Here is a 21,385-nt window from a genome sequence, read left to right as displayed (position 1 = left end):
AATGCACCTTCTTTCTCCTCCTGCAGTCTAAATCAAGATTCTGATTCCAAATCTCAGGGAGCCAAACTCCAATGTCCGAGGCCTGTTGTAGCCACGTCGAGAGGGGGATGACTGCTACAGCAGAGCGAGTTCGCGTCGTTGGGCTGCTGTTCCTCCTCGTGTTGAAGGGTCGCTGGTGGTGGAGGAAGCCCTTGCCAAGTGCCGCACTGCCAGCAGCAGCACAAGGCCAGACGTGCAGAGGAAGTGGCCTCGCTTGTGCGTGCTGGGAAATGTGATCCCCCGACTCCCTCTCGCTCGCCCAAGAAGCGGAGTGGCCCAACTTGTGCGCGGGAACAAATGTGAAGGGTAGGCCGGGCGGTGGTGGGGGCGAGGTGACGACACCATCACATGACCCCCCCCCACCCACCACAGCATTCCTTGAGAGAAAACAGCCAAGAAGAAAGGGCTCTCTCAAGAGGAGCTCTCTCAAGAAGAGTTACAGCGAAGTGGCCCCCCTCGAGTTCCTCTGCCGCCACACTTCGCTCGTCCGCCTCCACAGAGGGAATTGGCAGTGGGGAGCGATCAGCAGTGGAGTCGCCAGGAGTGCACTGATCAGCTTCCCTGCCACACGGAGCGGACACACGGAACGAGAGAGAGACATCTGGTAAGTCTGGCGAGGTGCCTCTTCTCAAACTCTCACGATCTATCGTCGTGTACGTTGAACTTCTTTCGCACCGTACGTAGCCAAACGTGATAATCGGAGGTGTTCGGGTGGGGTGGGGGGCGGACAACAAACTAAACAAAAAAAGCAGTCCTAAAGAAATGAGTTCGTCAATCTAGATGATGATGATTATTTAAAAGTGCATTGCTCCCAGTGGACTCCAAATATCGGAAGGGAGAGCGTTCCAGACGACCGCTGAAGCGCATCTGAAAGCGCGCGATGCAGTGACCGTCTTTGATGATGACACTGGCGAGAAAAGTGATTACGTCTTTGTGTGAACAACAGAGCATTCGCAATAATAATTAAATATACTCGACACGTGGCCCTTCAAAGGAATATGTAACAGGCGACGTTTCGGGCAGTGGTCCTTATTCATAGCATTTAGAGATGCCATAGAGATTGGATAGTAATAATACGGCCACAAGGTTAACCTGCTAAGTTCTCTTTGCAATGAGTAAACCGCATCTATACCAATGCATTTTTTCCCCTGCAATGTTCACGTTTTAGAGGTTTCCACATTGGATTCATTTAAGTTGTGTTTGTGAGTTTATATAAGAGGGACGGGCCGCAAAGTTGGCTTTAACAAATGTGTAAGTGTTGTGTAAAAATCAGCTTCTGTTAAAGCGGTAAACTATTCATATGTCCATTTAAAAAGTAGTCAAACACGAGTCATTAGATAAAATACGCGGTGTAAAGTGCAGTCCCAAACTTTATTATCCACTTTGGCCTTCTACGTGATTTGAAGAAGGGCTATTGCCCGAAACGTCGCCTATTACATATACATTCCGCCGCAGTGTTATTGAAAAACTTTGTGCATTGTGCACCCTTGGCAATGCAGTAGCAGCATCACCACCATATATAATGTACTCGATTGGCAAAGGGCATTTAGGAACTCTACTGTGATAGAGAATAAAAAATAATTTTAATCAAGCCGATAGTAATATATGAAATGTGGATTGGAAGCATATAGTATTCACAAATAGGTGATAGGTATCAACCTTGAACTATTACTACATATCTATCCTGCCGCAGGGTGGGACATTATGAGTGGTTATTGTGAAAATGCATATTTTAATCTTCGGAGCAGAAAAATAAGAATACAATTCTGATAAATGAATTTGCAACAGTTAATATCGAGTTTAAATCTCATTGGTTGTTTATGTGATGTCATGACACCGATTTAAGAAGGCAGGTCATGTGACACGTTGCCAGAGAATGCTCGACTCAGTTTCAAGTGAAACGTCGTCGCCTATTTACAGTAACTGGTTGTAAGAATTGTTCCTAAGCTTACTGCTGAGCTGAAACAATTATAGTCGCAGCGCTAAACGTTAGCAAATCTGACAATTTCATTTGTTGGGTGGTGGAGGGTCTTACAGCATATGTTTCTATGTATGTTGAACTACTTTCGCATCGTACGTAGCCAACCGTGCTAATCGGATATGACGAGATCATTACATGGCCTCATCCATAAAATGTCTGATGAATCGTAAACTATATATTTCGGTATGTATTCAGCTATTTATTAAGGGCTTTGCCATTTTTTTTTCACAGTGTGCATCGGTTTCACTTTGCCTTAGCCTTTCTATAACTTGGTAGCACTTTGGTGTTGTTCAAAATATGCAGTTTTCTAATATTCATGCATAGTCCCTGTCACATATTACATCCCATTTTTAAAGTCCTCAAATATCATCCATAACTGTTAATGTTATTCTAGTTCTGGCAGGTATGTCATTTTAATATTTGATTTGTCTATGGTATGATTGATTCGTTATACACAACGACAAAAAAACAATCTTATTCTCAAGATTCTTAGATACTTCGCATGTAACGGATGGATTTGACACACTGTTCAACCGCACATACGCAGATTTTAACACAAATAAGTCTACATTTTGATTTAAAGCTTTCGTGACTGCAGTGATTCATATTCTAGGTTCTTTCGGTAAAGTCACGTTGAAGGGAAACAATAAAATAATAAAATATCTGGCTACCATGAGAGATTCGTTCATGAGGCTATCCACATATACAAACACAGAGACAATTTCAACCGAGAAGATGGATTCTGGCTTAGCAATCATTGAAAGGATTTGATAAACCATTTCGGGTCTTAATTGATTGTTCACGCTTACGGTGGCTTTCAGACAGCATACATTAATTTTTCGTCTCCCCCCTCCTCTTTTCCGAACATAGATGGACTCGTCCATCTAAACAAACTGTCAAATCGCTAACCGTGGTGCTAACGTTAAAAATAAATACAAACCGCCACTACTTTCAAATGTTCTTGCCGTTGGTTTTCACACCTGATGATGACTGCTTGTGTTGCAGTCGAAACGTCGTGAGAATATATATTTTATTGTTTCCCTTCAACGTGACTTTACCGAAAGAACCAAGAATACAAATAAGTCTCTTATAAAAAAAATCAGAGCACCAGTCATCAAATAGGAAACTGACACTGTGCAAAGAATACATGATACTATTATACAAATTAAAAAAAACCTTATAAATGGCTTAATTAATAATTTAGGCTCATAAGGCATCGCCCAGAGCACAATATGATGTGTATGAGAAGGCAAACAACGCAACAAAGGCAATGAGTATTATTATTCTTTCAGTCTGTATGAACCGGTCTGTCACGCATGCGTTGAGAAGGTGACACGGCAGGCATGTAGGAATCTTCTGTGCTGGTGAATGTACACCCGTCACGCGCACGGTGTGCCTCAAATGGCGCAGACAGCAGCGTTCACGCCACCCGGTCAGCGTTCACGCCACCCGGTCAGCGTTCACGCCACCCGGTCAGCGTTCACGCCTCCCGGTCAGCGTTCACGCCACCCGGTCAGCGTTCACGCCACCCGGTCAGCGTTCACGCCACCCGGTCAGCGTTCACGCCACCCGGTCAGCGTTCACGCCTCCCGGTCAGCGTTCACGCCACCCGGTCAGCGTTCACGCCTCCCGGTCAGCGTTCACGCCACCCGGTCAGCGTTCACGCCACCCGGTCAGCGTTCACGCCACCCGGTCAGCGTTCACGCCACCCGGTCAGCGTTCACGCCACCCGGTCAGCGTTCACGCCACCCGGTCAGCGTTCACGCCACCCGGACAGCGTTCACGCCACCCGGTCAGCGTTCACGCCACCCGGTCAGCGTTCACGCCACCCGGTCAGCGTTCACGCCAGGGCAGCCCCTGGCTCTAAGGGCCCCTCTGGGCGTTCGCTCCGCTCCGTGCCTCGGCCCTCCCCTTCTCCTCTCCTCCCCTTCTCCTCTGCTTCTCTTCTCACGTAGCCCACCAATAGACTCATTGTATGAACAGACCAGTGTATTATAATGATTAGTTTATTTATTATCGGATTAATGCCCTCTCTTCTGAGACAATGGAGACCTTACAAAGTTAACCAGACCTCCACAGCTTGGCCACCAATCCATCCTCATTTTTCGGAGGTAAGGGTAGTTTATGAATGTTTGGTCTCGATTTCCTGACCTTGTAAACTTAATTGGGCCTCCACAGGTTTGCCCATCTAATCAAGTACTCTTGAGTAGGGGTCTCTCCGGCACATTATAACTCAACCTCCAGACCTTACTACAGGGTTCTCATTGTTACGTTGCACGTCTGATTAGCACGGTTGGCTACATAGAAGTAGAAAGGAAGTTCAAGATGCATACTTAGCTCTCGAGTGAAGTTCTACTCCTGTCTGTGGTACCAAGTTTTCTTTAAAAATAACATATATACTGCATTTACTAAAATAAATACAATTCTCCTCAGATTTACCTCATCATTGTGATTCGTGTAAAAATACATTATATGATTGAGACAATTAGCAATAATTCCTTCATAACGCTAAATGTTTTTATAACCATCCACGTCATTACTGAAGTATTTCCTGGATTGAGCAGCTGGGTGGTGGTGGCTACGCTGCTGTTGCTGCACATGGCTGTTGCCTGAAACCCAGCGCTGTAGGGACAGCAGCGAGGGTTGGTGGATCATACACAGATGGTGTGAAACTCCCCTCCCGTGGGCGTCAAGGAGATGCCATACCCTGGCTTACCAGGAGAAGGCGGTACAGCAAGTGGACTAATCGCCATCTGTTTCTATCTGTACGGGGGATGGCGTGTTGCTTTGTCACGCGAGTGGATGTTCTCTGGGTGCTCCGGTTTCCTCCCCACGTACAAGTACATTTTATTATTATATCATATAACAGTTTGGTTGGGCCCTGGAATGTACGATGTTAAGCTCACACTGGAAAAACAACTGCTATCATAAAGAAATATATACAAATTATTAAACAATCAAGCATAATTCTGCACACAGATGAATCTTGCTGTTCTAAAATCAATAGACACATTGGCAGGAAACTAAATTGATCTATTTTCAACATCAGCATAAAAAAGTGATGAGTGCTAATTTTATAATCGGGGTTAGTAAACCATACGTCACCACGCTGGTCAGTGTGTTTTGGTGACGGGGAGGACCGGTTTACACATTACTCGCCATTGCTGTTAGACATTGCCAGGGTTCCAACTCGGATAACTTGGTTCACAGTGCAGTGTGATAACCACTACACCACTGTGCCATGCTCTACAAGTATATATATTTTTATCGACATTGCCAACCACAAGGGAAAAGGCCCAAAACACCCAGTGGCCAGCAATAAACAGTACCATTGAAGGTGTAATAGACTAGAGTTAATTCTATTCTTAAATTGAGCGAGGATGTAAGAACATGGAGACAAAGACAGAGGGAAGGATATTACAAAGTGGAGCAGTGCCAAGAAAGAAGCATACAGAGAAGTGTTTCGACCTGGAGCAGCGTGTTGGTCGAACACCGTATGTACAACAAAGTAATCTTTAAAAAAAAATTGGATTCCAAGAAATGCAAACTAAGCATAAAGTGTGATTCACAACTGCGGCCGAGTCAATAAGAGTTGCATAACGGACCGAACAGAGACCAAGAAAAACACACACAGAGAACAACCCCAACAGACCCCAGCGCTGCACACTGTGCACGCTGCCATATGTTGAAGATCACGGGATGCATTACGCCACGCTTCACTTTCCCCGTCCGTCCGTGCGCGCAGACCATGCAGAGGACAGTCTGGAGCCGCGTGGCCGCTGTGTTTGCGTGCCTTGTGGCGCTGGTGGGCGCGTTGGCTGTGTCTCGCCCCGACCCTGCCCTGGATGGGCACTGGGAGGCATGGACGGTCTACTTCAAGAAGGCTTACACACAAGTGAGAACACGCACAGAGACAAAGACAGCGAGACAAAGATCAGTGGCTCTGTATACTGAATACGGTAATACCCGGTTTACGTCGGGGATGCATTCCTGAAAGAGGCGATGACGAATATCGAAATGAAATCAAAACAATTGTATGTAAAACTGTTACGCTGACTCTTGGCCACAAATAGATCCATGTCACTTAAACACACACTTATGAGGCATGGTGCTTAAGGATTACGTACCCACAATGTTATGTTAAATTACTAAAAATACTGTACTCAACAGGAGTTTACAACAGATAACTTTAACACATTATTCAGGGTACAATAAGATACAGTACACTATAAAAATCACCAAAATACTGTACACAAATAATATATTGTACTCTACAGTAATTTTTTATATGTGCAACGCACAAAGTACTTCATGTATAGGGTTAGGTGGAGGGGAAGGCTGAGAGGCGGCGGATACGAGAAAGGACGGACGATGCTGTCAGCGACGTAAGTGTGGCGTTTTTGAAACGCGAATCAGGCAGCGGTGTTAACAAACTGGCAACGTATTTGCAAGAGGACGTGAAAAAATACTGTATATATAAGTAGACAATACGCCTCCAGGTATTTGGTCCGACATAAATTAAAGTTTCCCTACACGTCTCATCAGCCACACAGCATCTTTGGAGTGCATAAATTCAGTATCATTGGTTCGACACAGGCAAACCTGAGCAGTTTTGACATGCATTGTCTCATCAGCTTGCTTGCTGGTGACCTGCCAGATGTCTAAAGGCAAGAATCCATCTCTGATAGATATGGGTCCTAGTTGGACGCAAAACTATATAATATCACTCACCACTGATGTTAACCGTGGCCTGGAATCGAACTCTGGCCGCCAGGTTCATAGTATGGCACGTAAACCATCGCACCACTGCTCACCTCAGTATTTAAATCTAATTAATGTATGACTGTAAAATGAACAACAATAACGTTTTAAAGCAATATACTTACATTTAGTACTACATATAAAGATTTTATGGAGCTCAACTCTCTTTGCTAAAGAATTTTAAAGGAAAGTAAATCGTGGTGTGGCACAATTTACAAGATGAAAGCTGCAAATATATGAGAACCATCGCTTGCACGAGTCACCGTATTCGCCCCGATAAATATTTCAGTAACATTCTTTATCTCCCGAGTGGCCAATGGGAGCATCTTCGCCTTCGACTCCGACGAGGCGATATGTCAAGAATGCGGTGCCGTTTTATTTTTTCCGCACGACAGATTAAACATTGCGGAGGAAATCACAATGACTGAAACACAAATATATATTTATTTTCCGCGATTCCCTTTACACCTACACGCAGTGGGAATTGAATGACAATGTCATCTGTCAAGCAGTTGTTTATTTTTCGCACACCGTCTTAAAGCACAGAGGCTTTGCTTTGTAGCAGCAAATAATGCAGATACTGTCCGAAATAACCAAAGAGTATAGTGTCCATGTGTTTTCCCTTTTATAATAATTGTTGCCGTTGATAGAGCCACCCTCCTTCTACGCCGGGGCGTCTCGGGAGTGCTTTCGACGCAATATAAGCGGCTTTATTACAGCTCATCCCAACACATTTTAAAGGGCACCCCCAGTGGCAGCTGTCCCTGTGCGGCGCAGCAACAACAACGTGAATCGGCACCTGGCCTGCAAGCAGGCATTGGTCGGCCAGTAGCGGGGGGCGAGTTTGCTATGTGCAATGCTGCCAAGTGAGTCATTTGCAGATAATTTTTTTTAATTTGAACCATGACGTCGGCACACGATGGGCCCTACTTACTCGTTTCTAACAATGTCAGGGGATCTTCAACATCCACTGGGAAGCAGTCGGCGCGTATAATTACGGTTAATGCAATCACACTCATAACCAGCGTGGCCTACTGGATTGGCTGCTATAAATGTCCGCATGAGAAGCTACTATATAGCTCAGTGGGCCTTACCTGCTAAAATTAGAATTTTAGTAGAAGTAAAACTATAAACGTGTGCAACAAGCGGTGAACGTGCTTCGACTGGGCCATCTCACCAATGAGTAGACTTTCTTCTGCCATGTAAATGTGGAATTTCCACAACTGGCTGAGGGCTGTAAACAGGAAATGACCACTCCCTCAATGCCCATTTGAGCAGGAACTGACTTTGAGATAATTCTGCTGTGTTTGGATAACAATCAAACTGTAGTAGTTTTTCTTTCTAAAAAGCTGCTTGGCACAGTAGTTGGAGTGCTCGCTTCACAACAGAAGGTTGTGAATTCAAATTATGGTTGGGGTTTCACTCGGCCCATAAGTCAGGATTGATAAAATGAGTTACAACTTTGTTAAAATCAGCAGTGGTTATGCTATTGATCAACGATAATACAGCAATTATAAGTCAAATTATTTCCCCAGGAACAGCAGAATGAATAGGTACACTACAGTTAGCAGGTCACGTGTCATGGGGCAAAGTGTGGGTGGTACTCCCTCCTCCGCCAAAACGTCTGGCCAGCGTGGAAGAGTAGGCCAATATATAGTGGAGACACTGCCACTAAGCAGTGGCATTAGCAAGACATTTCAGAGCTGCCCCTTTTCCACCTTTACCTTATAGTTAGATAGAAAGTCTGAGCTGTGTCTCAAGGCTCATGCAGGGAGGGTCCTGCAATGGGATGTTCAGCCAATTGCAAACATAAGTGTTTTTTATTTCTTGCGGGAGATAACCGCAGAACCCAGAGATTAATGAGATCAACATTCATAGCTCCACACAGATGGATTCAAGAATCTATTGATGCATTCTCAGCTGACCACCTGGTGTTCTCAGACAGTGTCTCTCTCAAGGACTCAACGCTGCTTATCTTCTGAGATCTGACAAGTTCAGGCACATTCCAAGTGATATTGATTAACAGACCGGCCCCCTCCATAAGAATATGGAATTTCCACCACTGGTTGAAGACTGTAAGCAGGAGGTGAAACGCCGTTGGTTTTTGGCAGAAAACGAAATGTGACTTTTTTACTATTTTTCCACGTTATATATTTGTCACGGCATAAACAACACGTGTGTCTTTGTGACCTTTTCCAGACAGATGGCATCAAACGGCGGCTCATATGGGAGGAAAACATGCGATTTGTCGACAGACACAACTTGGAGCATTCGTTGGGCCTGCACTCGTACACCCTGGGCATGAACCACCTTGCGGACCTGGTATGGAATCGCGTGCCACGTCGGTGTTTGTCGTTCCGTTGCGTTGCCTGCGTGTGGCTCTCCACCGACGGGCGTTTTTTGGGTCGGACCGCGTGCTGTTCGGCGCGGCGTCCAACGTTTGCGCTACACGTGCCAGGAGCTTCTTCAGGAACTGAACTGTGGAGGGGGACAAGGTGAGCAGCCTGGCCACACGAGCAGCGGCCAAAAGGAAGTGACGTGTAATCGGGAGAGAAAGTGATCTACTCGATTTGGTTCCTGGAGAAGCCGCCAGCAAGTGGAGCAAACCGTCGGACATCATGCCGAACCGCACATGGCACAACTCGAAAACACATCGCAAAGCCTGCGTTATGAATTTGCGAAGCTGCAAAGTGCAGATTTGGTGCTGAGAATCTCAGTGTGAAAAATAATGAAAAAGTCACGGTTTAACAATCATGCTGAGGTATTGCGTTACGTGGTATTACTTTTGTAAGTTTTATCATGGCTCTGGGAAAGGAAAAACAAACGCAACTCTGTAGAGATGCCAACAGTGAGCCATGTGAACAAAGAGAACCAAATGATTTAGACAATCGCGCTTCTTCATAGCTTTGTAGATCTCTGCGGGTTTCGAATGAAGAGTACAAATCAATCGTACAGCCCGCGCTCCGAACACTCTTAACTGGCAGCAGAGGAGTTATACTAAAGGAAGCACTCAGATGCAACAGAATACACTTTTCGAATCTTTCAAAGTAAAAGGTTTCTATATGGAAAAAATTCTACAGTGAACAATTAGCACCTCTCATTTGGAGGGTGTTTCTAATGTGCTAGTGTGTATTGATTATATTGCTGTTCTATTGCGTAATGATCACAATAATATGATATTGAGTAATGATTACAATGCTGTGATATTGTGTAATGATTGCAATGCTGTGATATTGCCGAATGATCACAATTTACGACTATAGTTACCCAAGAATGTGAATGTGTAATGTGCGTGACGTCACTCCACGTCGACCAGCCCCCCTCATTAATAATCATGAACAGGTTACGTCCTCCACATGGACCCGCCTCATTAATAATCATGAGCAGGTGACTTCATTCCACATGGGGGGGCGAGGCGCCTCCTCCCCCCTCCTCAGCGTCAACTTACAACCCTCACTACAAAGGCAGAACCCTCACGTCACGCGATCTCCGTAACGATATTGAGACATCAAAGTAAAAAGGACGTCGTGATGAACAAGGGATTATAACCTTAAAATGAAATAGGTCTGTGTCACCGCGGCCTTACAAATTGCACACGAATGGATACAATAAATATCACGTCGTGGTCTGCTGTTCGCTTGCAAGTTTCAGATTTATTGCAATACACCCGGCCTTGGACAAAAGGCTCGTGCTGTGATATTGTGTAATGATTGCAATGCTGTGTTCAGACCGTGGATGAATTTCGCAAGACGATGAACGGCTACAGGAGAGGCTCAAGAGAACGCCATGAAGGCCACCACACATCCACCTTCCTGGCTCCAGAGAATTACGAAGTCCCCCAAAGTATGGACTGGCGGGACCAAGGACTGGTCACACCTATCAAGAACCAGGTTTGTGCAACCCTGTCTTTTGTTGATCACGAACTATGCATTCAGACTCAGCCTTTATTTTTTATGATATATTATTAGGAGCGTTACTGTGGCAAGTTGTTAAGTACACCACCTGGTATGCATTAGGTTGTGGGTTATATCCCGACCCTGACGCCTGTATATTTGGAGTCTGCATGTCTCTCTCCCCATGGTCGTGTGGATTTTCCTCTGGGTCCTCCCGTTTTTTCCCTCCACATTTAGAATCAACATGCATTTAGAGTCTTCTTTGGTTCTTTCGGTAAAGTCACGTAGAATGAGAATGAGAATATTATTGTGTTATTTTATTTTATCAATTTATTATTTTATTCTCATTCTACGTGACTTTACCGAAAGAACCAAAGAAGATGAATCCTTGCAGTCACGAAAGCTTTAAATCGAAATGCATTTAGAGTATTTGGCTGCTATAAATGTCCACGTGATAAGCCATTTTGTTGACCTATCATTTGTGGCCAGGTCACTTCTAAAATAGAGCTCCATAGCTCAGTGAGCTTTACCTGGTGAAATAAAAATTGTTTCGTTTTTTTCTGCTGGTAAGGCTCATTGAGCTCAGCCGCTCTTTCAGAAGAACAACCACAGGCTTTGTCATACATATGTTGTCCTCCTCTTCCACGCTAGCCAAACATTTTGAAAGAGGTGGAAGTATCCAGACTTTACCACACCACACGCCACCTGCCGGTCAACTGTCGGGTGGAGAGAGGCGGTGGAGGGGTCAATTGAAGAAACTTGTACCATTGTTTAACTGCCGTGCCGAGCAATGGATTGAACCGGCAACCCTTTGATTACAAGTCCGGTGGGATGCTCACCATTACTCCATGGCAACATCCCCCGTAGGCGGTGCACAAGCATGATTCACAACGACACCGGTTTGTGCTCTCCTTACTTTCATTACAAACGGCAGCCAACTCCGGCTCACTGATTGGGTCAAACAGATTTCGTCGATCATTGGCTGGGTCCAATTTCCTCCTCTCTTAACACCCCGCCACCGACCTTCGCGATCCCCACTCCCTTATTCCATCCCAAGTGTTAGCTGAGCCCATGTGCAATCCAATTAAACTGTACAAAGCCCTTCGATTGCGCGTAGCGACAGCGCCATCAGCGGCGTGTACCTTGGAACTTGAAGACAATTATCGCCCTGTTGTGCGACCTGGCACGTTTTTGCCTTTGCGGAGAGGCGCTCTCAGTTGACACTGGGAAGTGGAGAAGCAATGTTCACAGATGGCACCATCGCCGTTCCCCCCCACGCCCCTCCCACCGACACTTGCTTATCAAGTTCAAAAGCCAGTTTAATGATCTTGTGTACTGCTGTGTAGCAGGAACACCATTATATTTGGAGCTCCAATCCTTCAGAAGGAGCCATTTGTTCGCACAGTACCACAGTTGAATGCCAGAGAAATAACAAAGCTACTGAGAATAAGCAGACCATTTGTCTACTGGTACCAGGAAAATTAAAGCAGATGCACAAAACAGGCCCAAAATACCTCAAACGTGTGGCCTCAATCTACAGTTCGAGTTCCAGAAACTACTGAAACACGTTAAAAATAATCAATGTATAAGCAGATATGGTAGTGGCCTGTGACTATGTCTTGTTAACTAACAAAATGTTTAACGTCATTCTGATTGTGGAATGACTCAGCTTGTCAGCCGCTATGGTGGACAATATAAACGCTAAAGTTACCTGCTGGTGATTACTTTAATTATCACAATTTGCGGTTATGATCCGATTTAAGAATCCGTTCTGGTTTTTAGCTTCGTCTCTTTTTCCCATCTCGTTTGCTTTTTTGTCTTCCTTGTACAGCCTCGTTCGCTCCGTGAGCCTCAATGTAGCATCGACATTTTTGGTACAGAATTTGTACAAATTTTAAATAATTGACTCTCGCTCGCACAATTCGAGGCACGTTTCACGAGCGTACGAGTCGATGAATTGATGCATCATTACTCGCCCGGTCAATAACATAAACATGAGTTTGCAAGAAGTTAACTGTGGCCATCATGCATACAAACTGGCCCGTGTCATGAAAATGTGGAATTTCCGTTACTGGCTCAGGGTTGTCAGTAGAGATAGTCACGAGCCCCCCACCCACCGCCACATTGCTCATTTGAGCAGGCTGACACCTTGATTTTAAATGTATATAGCTAGATCTATTAAGCTGAGCAGGGCTGAGCGTGGATAGAGCTTGGAAGGGCGACCACCATGCGCACAAGCCAGGTGCAGTAGTTGGCGTTGTGGGCAGTAGTGGGCAGTGCAGCACAGTCCTTTGCTCTGCACCCCCCCCCCCCCCCACTTTCACGAAGCTGCATTGGCCAACGTGGTGAAGTATGGTCAAATATCCCTCATGGGTGTAGGGATGCCTCCATCCAGCAGCGGGTCGACATCCGTCCTGCACATGCACTAGTTTATGCGTATATGGTACCACTGTGCAGCGTCATGAGATGGTATTGTAATGAGATGCTGTATATCACTGTGGCACACACAGAGTGAAAGAGAGATAACACTGTTTAGTACGAAGTATTTGGTGATGCTGCGTTGGCAATGGGTGTGCTCGTACAAAGCACTTTCTTCATTCATCATTCATGTGCTATGAGGAATGTGTTGCGTTTTTTTCGTGAACTGCATCGTGCAGCTATACATATATATGTTTCAATTCTTTCAATCCATACGAAGCCAACCGTGCGAATCCGAGGTGTGGGGGGAGGACAACAAACTAAGCACAAACTGTTGTGCAGCTTTCCGCTGTGTTTGCTGTTTGCACAGCTTGTTGTTTGGGACGAGGTCCATGCTGTGCGTGTGCCTGCCAATCTGTGTATTGTTAACAAACAAAACCCAACACATTCGTTGTCGGTAACACTGTGGCTTTAACATGAAAATAAATATAACAGGTGATGCTTCGTGCAATGGCCCGTCTTCATAGCACAGTCACTAAATAATTAATTTCTATATTATATTGTTTTTCATTTACAGGGTGTTTTAAAAACATAGACCCAAATACAAAGCAGTATATTTCACGATGGCAACATGTTACAATTACACAAAAAGTTGCAACCGGTTTCATGAGTTATCAAGTTTTACCAACCATTTTATAAATGCTCTATGTGCCCTCCACCTGCTGTACGGACAACATCGAGACGATAGTTGAATTCATCCCAAACGCCTCTCAAAGTGTCTTCTTCCACAGAAGTCACCGCTGCCGTGATTCTGTTTTTGAGGTCATCCAGATTCGTCGCTAATGGTGGCACAAAAACACGGTCTTTTGTGCCACCATGCCCTTTGACATTGGTGGATCAATGCCAAAACGCCGTTGAAATGCACGCTGCACCGCAATTACAGATTCAGTCTTGCTGAACTGCAGAACGCAAAACGCCTTGTGTTGTGGGGTCGCCATCTTGCGAATGACTGAGGCTAGGGGTTGTTTGTGCGCTGGGAGAGGCATCTAGCGGTAATCATTTGAAACTCTATGCCCCGCCCTTTCAAGTGGTAAGAGTTTCATTCATGGGCGGTTCGTGGTTGCAGAGATAGAGTGATTTCAAATCGGGTCCATGTATTTAAAACACCCTGTATTGTAAGGCCGCAATGTTATTGATGAATGCGTCAAGTTTCTGTCTTTGTTGTTAATTGTGCTTGCACCCTGCTGCAAATGCAGAAACGGCAGCATCACCAGACAATAATATAAAGATTGATCGGCAACAACCGCGTAAATGTAACACGTACAGCAGTTGTGTTAATCCACTGCTGGATGAGGGCCTCCCCACGCCTGCGCGGTGGTCGCCGCCAATCCCGAGCGCTTACCCGAACGGAAGCGATCGTTCTCCATCGGCGTGTTGCGCGCGTGCGTCCGCGCAGGGCCAGTGCGGCTCCTGCTGGGCCTTCAGTTCGACGGGAGCGCTGGAGGGGCAGTGGAAGCGCCGCTCAGGTGAGCTGGTGCCGCTCAGCGAGCAAAACCTGCTCGACTGCTCGCGCCCCGAGGGCACGGAGGGCTGCGGCGGCGGCTGGATGGACGACGCTTTCCAGTACGTCCTCGATCAGGGCGGCATCGACTCGGAGAGCGACTACCCCTACACGGCCACGGTACGATCACGTTCAGCCATGCTGGCAGGTAGAGATGCGGCCCTGCAATTGCGTGCTCGCATCGCTGCCAGCAGAATGGCCTCGATGGATTTGCTACATCCCAAGACTGCGGGAGATGGCAACGGCTTGGGGAGGCCTTCATCCGGCAGTAGCTGGGTTGTGGACGACGATGATGATGAAAATGACAATGATGACGACGACGATGATGATGATCACGACAAGACAATGATGATGACGACAAACAAGGGCGGACAACTGTCTAAAAAAAACACGTGAACACACCCTCTTAATCCTTTCCCATTCTGATGACATACATGTACATAAGTGTATGTCATTGGAACAGAATCGGAAGAAAAAATAACTTCATCGATATCGAGTCTCCCACAAGGCCATGCTGGAGGGCGTGTGTCACAGTTTGGCATGTGTTTGAAGAGTGAATCCACAACAATTAGAATTTGAGTACGACGTTTCGCTGGTAATTACTTTCAGCATCTTCGGGCGATTTGCCAGAATAGTTCAAACACACCGGTGGGCTGAAGAAGTGACTAATTGGCGTTTTGTTAACGTGACACATTTTTTTACTGATTGGCCATGTTGGGTGGTGGAGGGTTGCGACACATCTATAATAACGTGATCTAACCCAAAACCCTTTATTATGAATAATACTGGTCGCGAAAGCCTACGTGTTACACTTTTTTTTAAGTCGCTCCGCTCTCGTTCCGGACAGGATGTCGATTCGTGCCACTACGACCCCTCAAGGATGGTGGCGCGAATATCCGGCTTCGTGGACATCCACAAGGGCAGCGAGAAGGACCTGATCACGGCCGTGGCCTCGGTGGGACCTGTGTCAGTCGCAATCGACGCAGGCCACCAATCCTTCCAGCTCTATGAGTCAGGTAACCCACCGCCCATCAACACAGCCAGGTGGTCCAAGCATCGATGCGCTGAGCCGGGACTGCCCAGGTTCGTGGATTTGAAGCTAAGTTAGAGCCATCCGTGATCTGACTAGATTCTCAAGCGTAGGGATGTGCTGGGATATAGCGATGCACATCACCAGTCCTTTAAGCTTTAGCGGTCAGGTGACCGCTGATCAACATTGGCAAGATTCGTGGGCATTGGAGGTGGCCGGGTGACTCAGAGCGCTGAGTCGGCGACATTGAGAACTTACATTTTGAAACCGGGCTTGCATTGCCCGTAGTTAAACCAGGGTATCAGGTGTAGTGGCGATGCTGATTCGCTCAGGCCTGGAAACGGCGCTATATAAATCCGAAATAGAATAGAATAGCCCTGTCACCGATGACTGCACAAAAAAACCTTTCACGTTCAATTTGGTTCTGCACTTAATTTGGATAAATCCCAGCTCTGAAAATGTGAATATCGGTGAGACTGTCACGTGACGAACACATTACTCTCTTATGGCGGAGCAGCAGGTGGGAAAGTGCGGCCCCCTTCTGTCTTGAACAGCTGTCAATTTGAAAAGATATCAGAAGTAGTTCCGTGACTGCATGCAAAAATAAATGTACATTACATTTGGATTTTGACTTAATTTGGATGAAACATTTCTCTCTGCAGCAGGGCATTTGGGACAGCATGTCTCCTCGGGAGTGGATAATATATACGAACGTGATAGGATCTCAGAAGTTCTGCAAAATCTGCTTCTGTGGGCCCAGATATTTATTGTCATGACAAGATGCTGATAACATGATTGTGCTAGAATTGGGAAAAGGGACATAAATTTCAGTTCGAATAATAATTTCAACATATAATGAGCACAGTACTTGCTCGCCCTCGAAGAGAGAGAATAATTCAGAGGCAGGAGGAATCACAGACAAGCAGGAAGGCAGCCACACGATGAGTTGGTGCCAACAATTGTCCAAGTTCTGTGGTTCTCTATATATTAAGGTGTTATCAGCAAAGTAATGAGCCTTTACATGCTGGTTTGAAACTGGAGCACCCAGAGAAAACCCATGCATGCGAGGGGGAAACACTCTATCCAATGCAGATGAAGCAGGTGGAGGTCACATTTTTGCTCTACTGCATCCTCCTTGGTACCAGCTCCTCAACGGCCATGGGAAGGCAGTTTCACAACGTGTGTGCGATCTACGAACCCATGCGGCTGCCTCCACAGTGCTGATTAAAGGCATGTGCCACCACCGCTCAAAGTGTGGCATGTCACCCTGGTTCCGACCACGGTATGTATTAACCGTAAAATACTACGTGCCGACTGCTTCACAGTGGACATTTAAAGATCCTGACGTGTTATTGAAAATGGGGGTAGGGCATTGTGTTCCGGCGTCATGATACAATTTCGCACAGCAACGACCGCTGTGAAGCACCAGCACCTTCGTGACAGCATCGCGCTATAATAATGGCGCGAATACAAAATCAGGACATTAACAATAAATAAAGATCCGTGGAAAAAAACACGCTCGGGGATCAGCAATGCATCCGGCAGAGGTAGAAGTTTTTGATCTGTTTAAAAAATACATTTCTTTTTTTGAGTACAAACAACTTTAACAACATGCTCAATTTTGCATGGTCATATGAACGCGATGTCATTCATTCCGAGAACCGTTCCAACTTGCACACGTGAGCGCGACCTTGAGATGCCTTGAAATATTGATGCGCCTCGCCACGGCAACGGGTGCAGGTGAAAAAGTCGGCGTTGAGTGGAGCGCAATGTGCGGTGAAATGTTTGTCGCACAGGCATTTACTACGAGCCGGAGTGTAACTGCACCGAGCTGGACCACGCGGTGCTGGTGGTGGGCTTCGGGGTGAAAGGTCGCGGAGAAAATGGGAAAAAGTTCTGGATCGTCAAGAACAGGCGAGGCTTACAATGTGGTGGAGAAAATGTGTGCAATGGTCGCCAAATTACGTGCAGTTTCTAGTCTTCCGTGAATTAGATGAAGTATGTTTAAGAGATGATTTGGAATTGGTACGATGCTACAACCGTAACAAGCTAGGACTTATAAGTGAGGTCCACGTAATGGTGGTGGCCTAGAAGTTAGAGCGCTCGGCTGGCACTGCTCAGTTGCTGGGTGGGCACCGGTACAGCTGCCTGTGGTTACACTGGCTTCTCAAATCACGTGGGATGATGATGTCCTCCAGACAGTCTCGTCCCTTCACCTGATGAAGGCCGCTTGTGTTGTGGCCGAAACGTCGTGATTTTTGTTATTTTATTTTTTACCTATGTGACTTTACCCAATAGAACCAAAGAGGAGTGATGATGATGTACCTGATTTTGCTAAAATTCCAGCTCTGAGAAATCAAAAACGTAATATTGGTTAGACTTTCGTGTGACAATCATAGAGCCTTGTTATTGAGAATTCATATCTCCTTGCCTGACTCCTCTTATGATTTGTCATTTGTTATTCTATGCAATCCCAATGCAGCCACGTTATCTTCATAAGTGCATGAGCCGACGAGCTGAAAATGAGACTTACATGCTAATGGGTGGCAAGATCATAGGAAGCATTTTCTGCCACCTTGCCATTAGTTTACCCAAGCCTTCTCCTACATCTCGCCAAGGAGCTCATTAACGCAACATCATCTTCATCAATTATGAATGACACCATGCCTCCCATGCAGTATATCTCGAGGTTGCAGTAGACAAGCTGAGGGCACTCCCCGTGGCAGCTGTCCCTGTGTGGCACAGGGCAAATGCAGCAGTGGCCCGCAAGTCTACTACTAGGGGGCGATGTTGCTTTTGTGGCCTTTACCAAATAATGAATGTGACTCTCCCCACCCACCCCCACCGCCCTCCCTCCCTTGTGTGATTCGCTCAGCTGGAGCACCAGCTGGGGAGATGAAGGTTACATCCTAATGGCTCGTGACCGAAAAAACAACTGTGGAATTGCCTCGGCTGCCAGCTACCCACTGGTTTAGCTTAGCGGCGAGCACCCGGGGCCCTGGCACAACACCTCAAAGCTTTCTCGTAAAAAAATAATTGTTTGATATATTCCCGTGTTTACGTCTCCTGTTCATCAACCTTTATTCAGGCCCGAAACATTCCCTCCAAGACAAGTTGTCCCTTCGCCACAGCTAACATGTGTTCTAGTCGACTTGTTTTGTTACAACTGTGACCCAGAGTTACGCGAGTAAATACAACAAAAAATATTCCGCAAATTGTGAAGTGAAAATCCTGCCAGATTAGGAGATATCTGCAGAAGTTGTTAAAATGAAAACAAAAACTCGACACGTTCGTCAATGACGCTGTGGCCTTAAAAATAAAAAAGTATATAATACGCACCATTGCAGGCAATGGCCCTTCTTCACAGAAAATAGCGAGGCCAGAGAGATAAGAGTGCGTGGAGAGAGGCTTCTCTGGCCTCTCAGTGCTCTGAAGAAGGGCCACTTGGCCAGAAGGGGCAATTGGCCAACACGTCACCTATTATACACTTTTTCTTTTAAGTCCAAAGTGTTACGGGCGAATGTGTCGAGTTGTTTTGTTAATTGCACTTGTGCGGCAATTCCAGCGTAATAGAACCAAAGTGATAATGCAGGAATGTTATATTCATCACGTCCCTGGGTGGGGAGCGAGGGGTGAAGGGGCGGTGTCGCGGCCTGCACACCGCGCCACGAACCCGTTGGCCTGAGTGCGATACGTGACGGCCGCCAACATCAGTGGCGAGTGATATTCGAAACAGTCCCGAACCCTTTCACCAAGTTGCACTGACTAGCGTGGTGAAGTATGGTCAAACAACCCCCATGACCGACATAGCGTGGGAATGGCTTGCATCCAGCATCGAATATACAAAAGGGCTGGAATTTTTACTGATTCAAATTCCTTGATTATTTTCCTGCACGAAATATATGGGATAATTTTTTTTTATTTAAATGTGATCGTTTAGTTCAGTGGTTCTCAACCTGAGGTGCACGCACCCCCCGGGGGTGCGAGATGCCCTTTCTGAGAGTGATGCAGGCTGCAGTAAAGGTTAAGAACCACTGGTTTAGTTGAATTCAGCACACAATGTATTAAAATCTGCACCATATTACACAAGTATTGGATTTTAATGTTTGTTGTTCATGTTTCAAAGTAACGCTGATGTGACAATCAGCTGATTTGTCTTGGCATCACTGATGAGTGCTGGCACATTCCGTGATGGCTTTGCTTTGTCTGCTTGTCTTGCGATTGAACCTCATGCACGTGATGTTTACCATTTTATATTCTACTATTGACATATTTGTGAAATGCTCAACTTTATATCAATAAATGTAAACAAATTCTTTGCTCTGGTATAATTATGTCTTAATATCCATTTAAATTGGCCATTTTCCCCCTGATTTAATATCCTCGTCGGCTCAAATGAGAAACACAAATTCACAATGACAAATGACGTCACAATTACAAATGACAATCACAGTGACGTCATGTGGATACGACCGCTTGAGTCGCCGTGTCATTTCGGCGATTACTTAGTTACTGATTACTTGTGAGGTGTGTAATGCTAGGTATCGATTACAAATTACACTTGTAATGACATTACATTTAAATTACATGTACCGTGAGGCCACGATACCACGATACCACCACAAATGTTTTCAACTTTAAATTAGGTGTCATTGAAATGTGTAACTTTCTGCTGCCCATCTGCATCATACAGTAGTTAAGAAAAAGAGCGGCCTCTGAAAATAAATAATGGAGTTAATTAAGATTTCATAAATAACATTGTACCTTGTGGGTTGCTAAATATTTAATAGTAATTGATTGTATTTGGTATTAAAGCCATTCTTAATGTGAAAGGCTATCCTCATGAAGACGCTATGATTCACAACACTGCCTGCAGTAGTTTCGCAGTCTTGGGTGACGTTGCTGCTGAGTGTAACCTCAATTGAGCAATTTGCAGCGTCATTTCTCAAAATTGGATCGTGACGCAGGCACGCAGTGGCTTTTACTCTTTTTGACGAATGACCTCACTGGTTCTTTACCATCCACTGTTCAGCAGACGGCGGCGCAGTATTATTTCCCCGTTTAATACCACCACCATTATAACCAGGGAGGCCTGCCAGATTAGAAGCGCGAACCTAGGCAACAAGCGCCAAACAAATGTAAGCTACATGGGGTGGTGCAGTGTCGAGATGTTGACTACCTCGCCTGGTATACATGTCGTGGGTTCGATCCTGACCCTGACGCCTGTACATTTGGAGTTTGCATGTTCTCCCCGTGGTCACGAGGTTTTTTCTCCATGTCCTCTGGTATTTCCTTCCACATTTAGAATCGTATCAATCTCCACGTGATAAGACGCATCATTGGCCAATCATTTGTGGCCAGGCCACTTCTGAAAAATATCTCTATAGCTCAGTGGGCCTTACATGGTCAAATAAAATGAGTTTAGTTTTAAGTGTAGTTTACAAGCACCTTTCCAAACATTCCATGCTGCTAACAACATCACGTGATGAACGGCCTGACGCCGCCGGCTGCCCAGGAGGTGGGAATTATTGAGGAATTTGCACAACTTCAAAAAGCCTGGGCTTGCGAACTCAACGTCTACTTAGCAAAGGTTTGCAGGTTTTTTCAACAAGAATTGTCTTTAAAAAAACATGCCATGGAAAAAATATATCCAATGTTAGCAGCTAATTCAACACATAACTGGAATACAATCTACCCCAAGT

General features: G+C 45.7%; 1 protein-coding gene across 1 annotated transcript; it reads left to right on the top strand.

The window, feature by feature from the left end:
* Nucleotides 1–381: 381 nt before the first annotated feature.
* On the top strand, nt 382–20,001 carry LOC116953467 (procathepsin L-like). Its single transcript, XM_032973691.2, has 8 exons — nt 382–643; nt 5,766–5,915; nt 8,981–9,103; nt 10,510–10,671; nt 14,549–14,773; nt 15,501–15,669; nt 17,480–17,597; nt 18,559–20,001. The coding sequence occupies exons 2-8, from the start codon at nt 5,769–5,771 to the stop codon at nt 18,656–18,658; spliced, it is 1,044 nt and encodes a 347-aa protein (XP_032829582.1). The 5' UTR covers nt 382–643; nt 5,766–5,768; the 3' UTR covers nt 18,659–20,001.
* The last annotated feature ends 1,384 nt before the right edge of the window (nt 20,002–21,385 follow it).

This window comes from Petromyzon marinus, chromosome 52 (assembly GCF_048934315.1).
Source record: "Petromyzon marinus isolate PM22_M1 ecotype Great Lakes invasive population chromosome 52, UKy_Petmar_22M1.pri1.0, whole genome shotgun sequence".
Taxonomy (NCBI): domain Eukaryota; kingdom Metazoa; phylum Chordata; class Hyperoartia; order Petromyzontiformes; family Petromyzontidae; genus Petromyzon; species Petromyzon marinus.
This window is presented reverse-complemented; position numbering and strand designations above follow the sequence as displayed.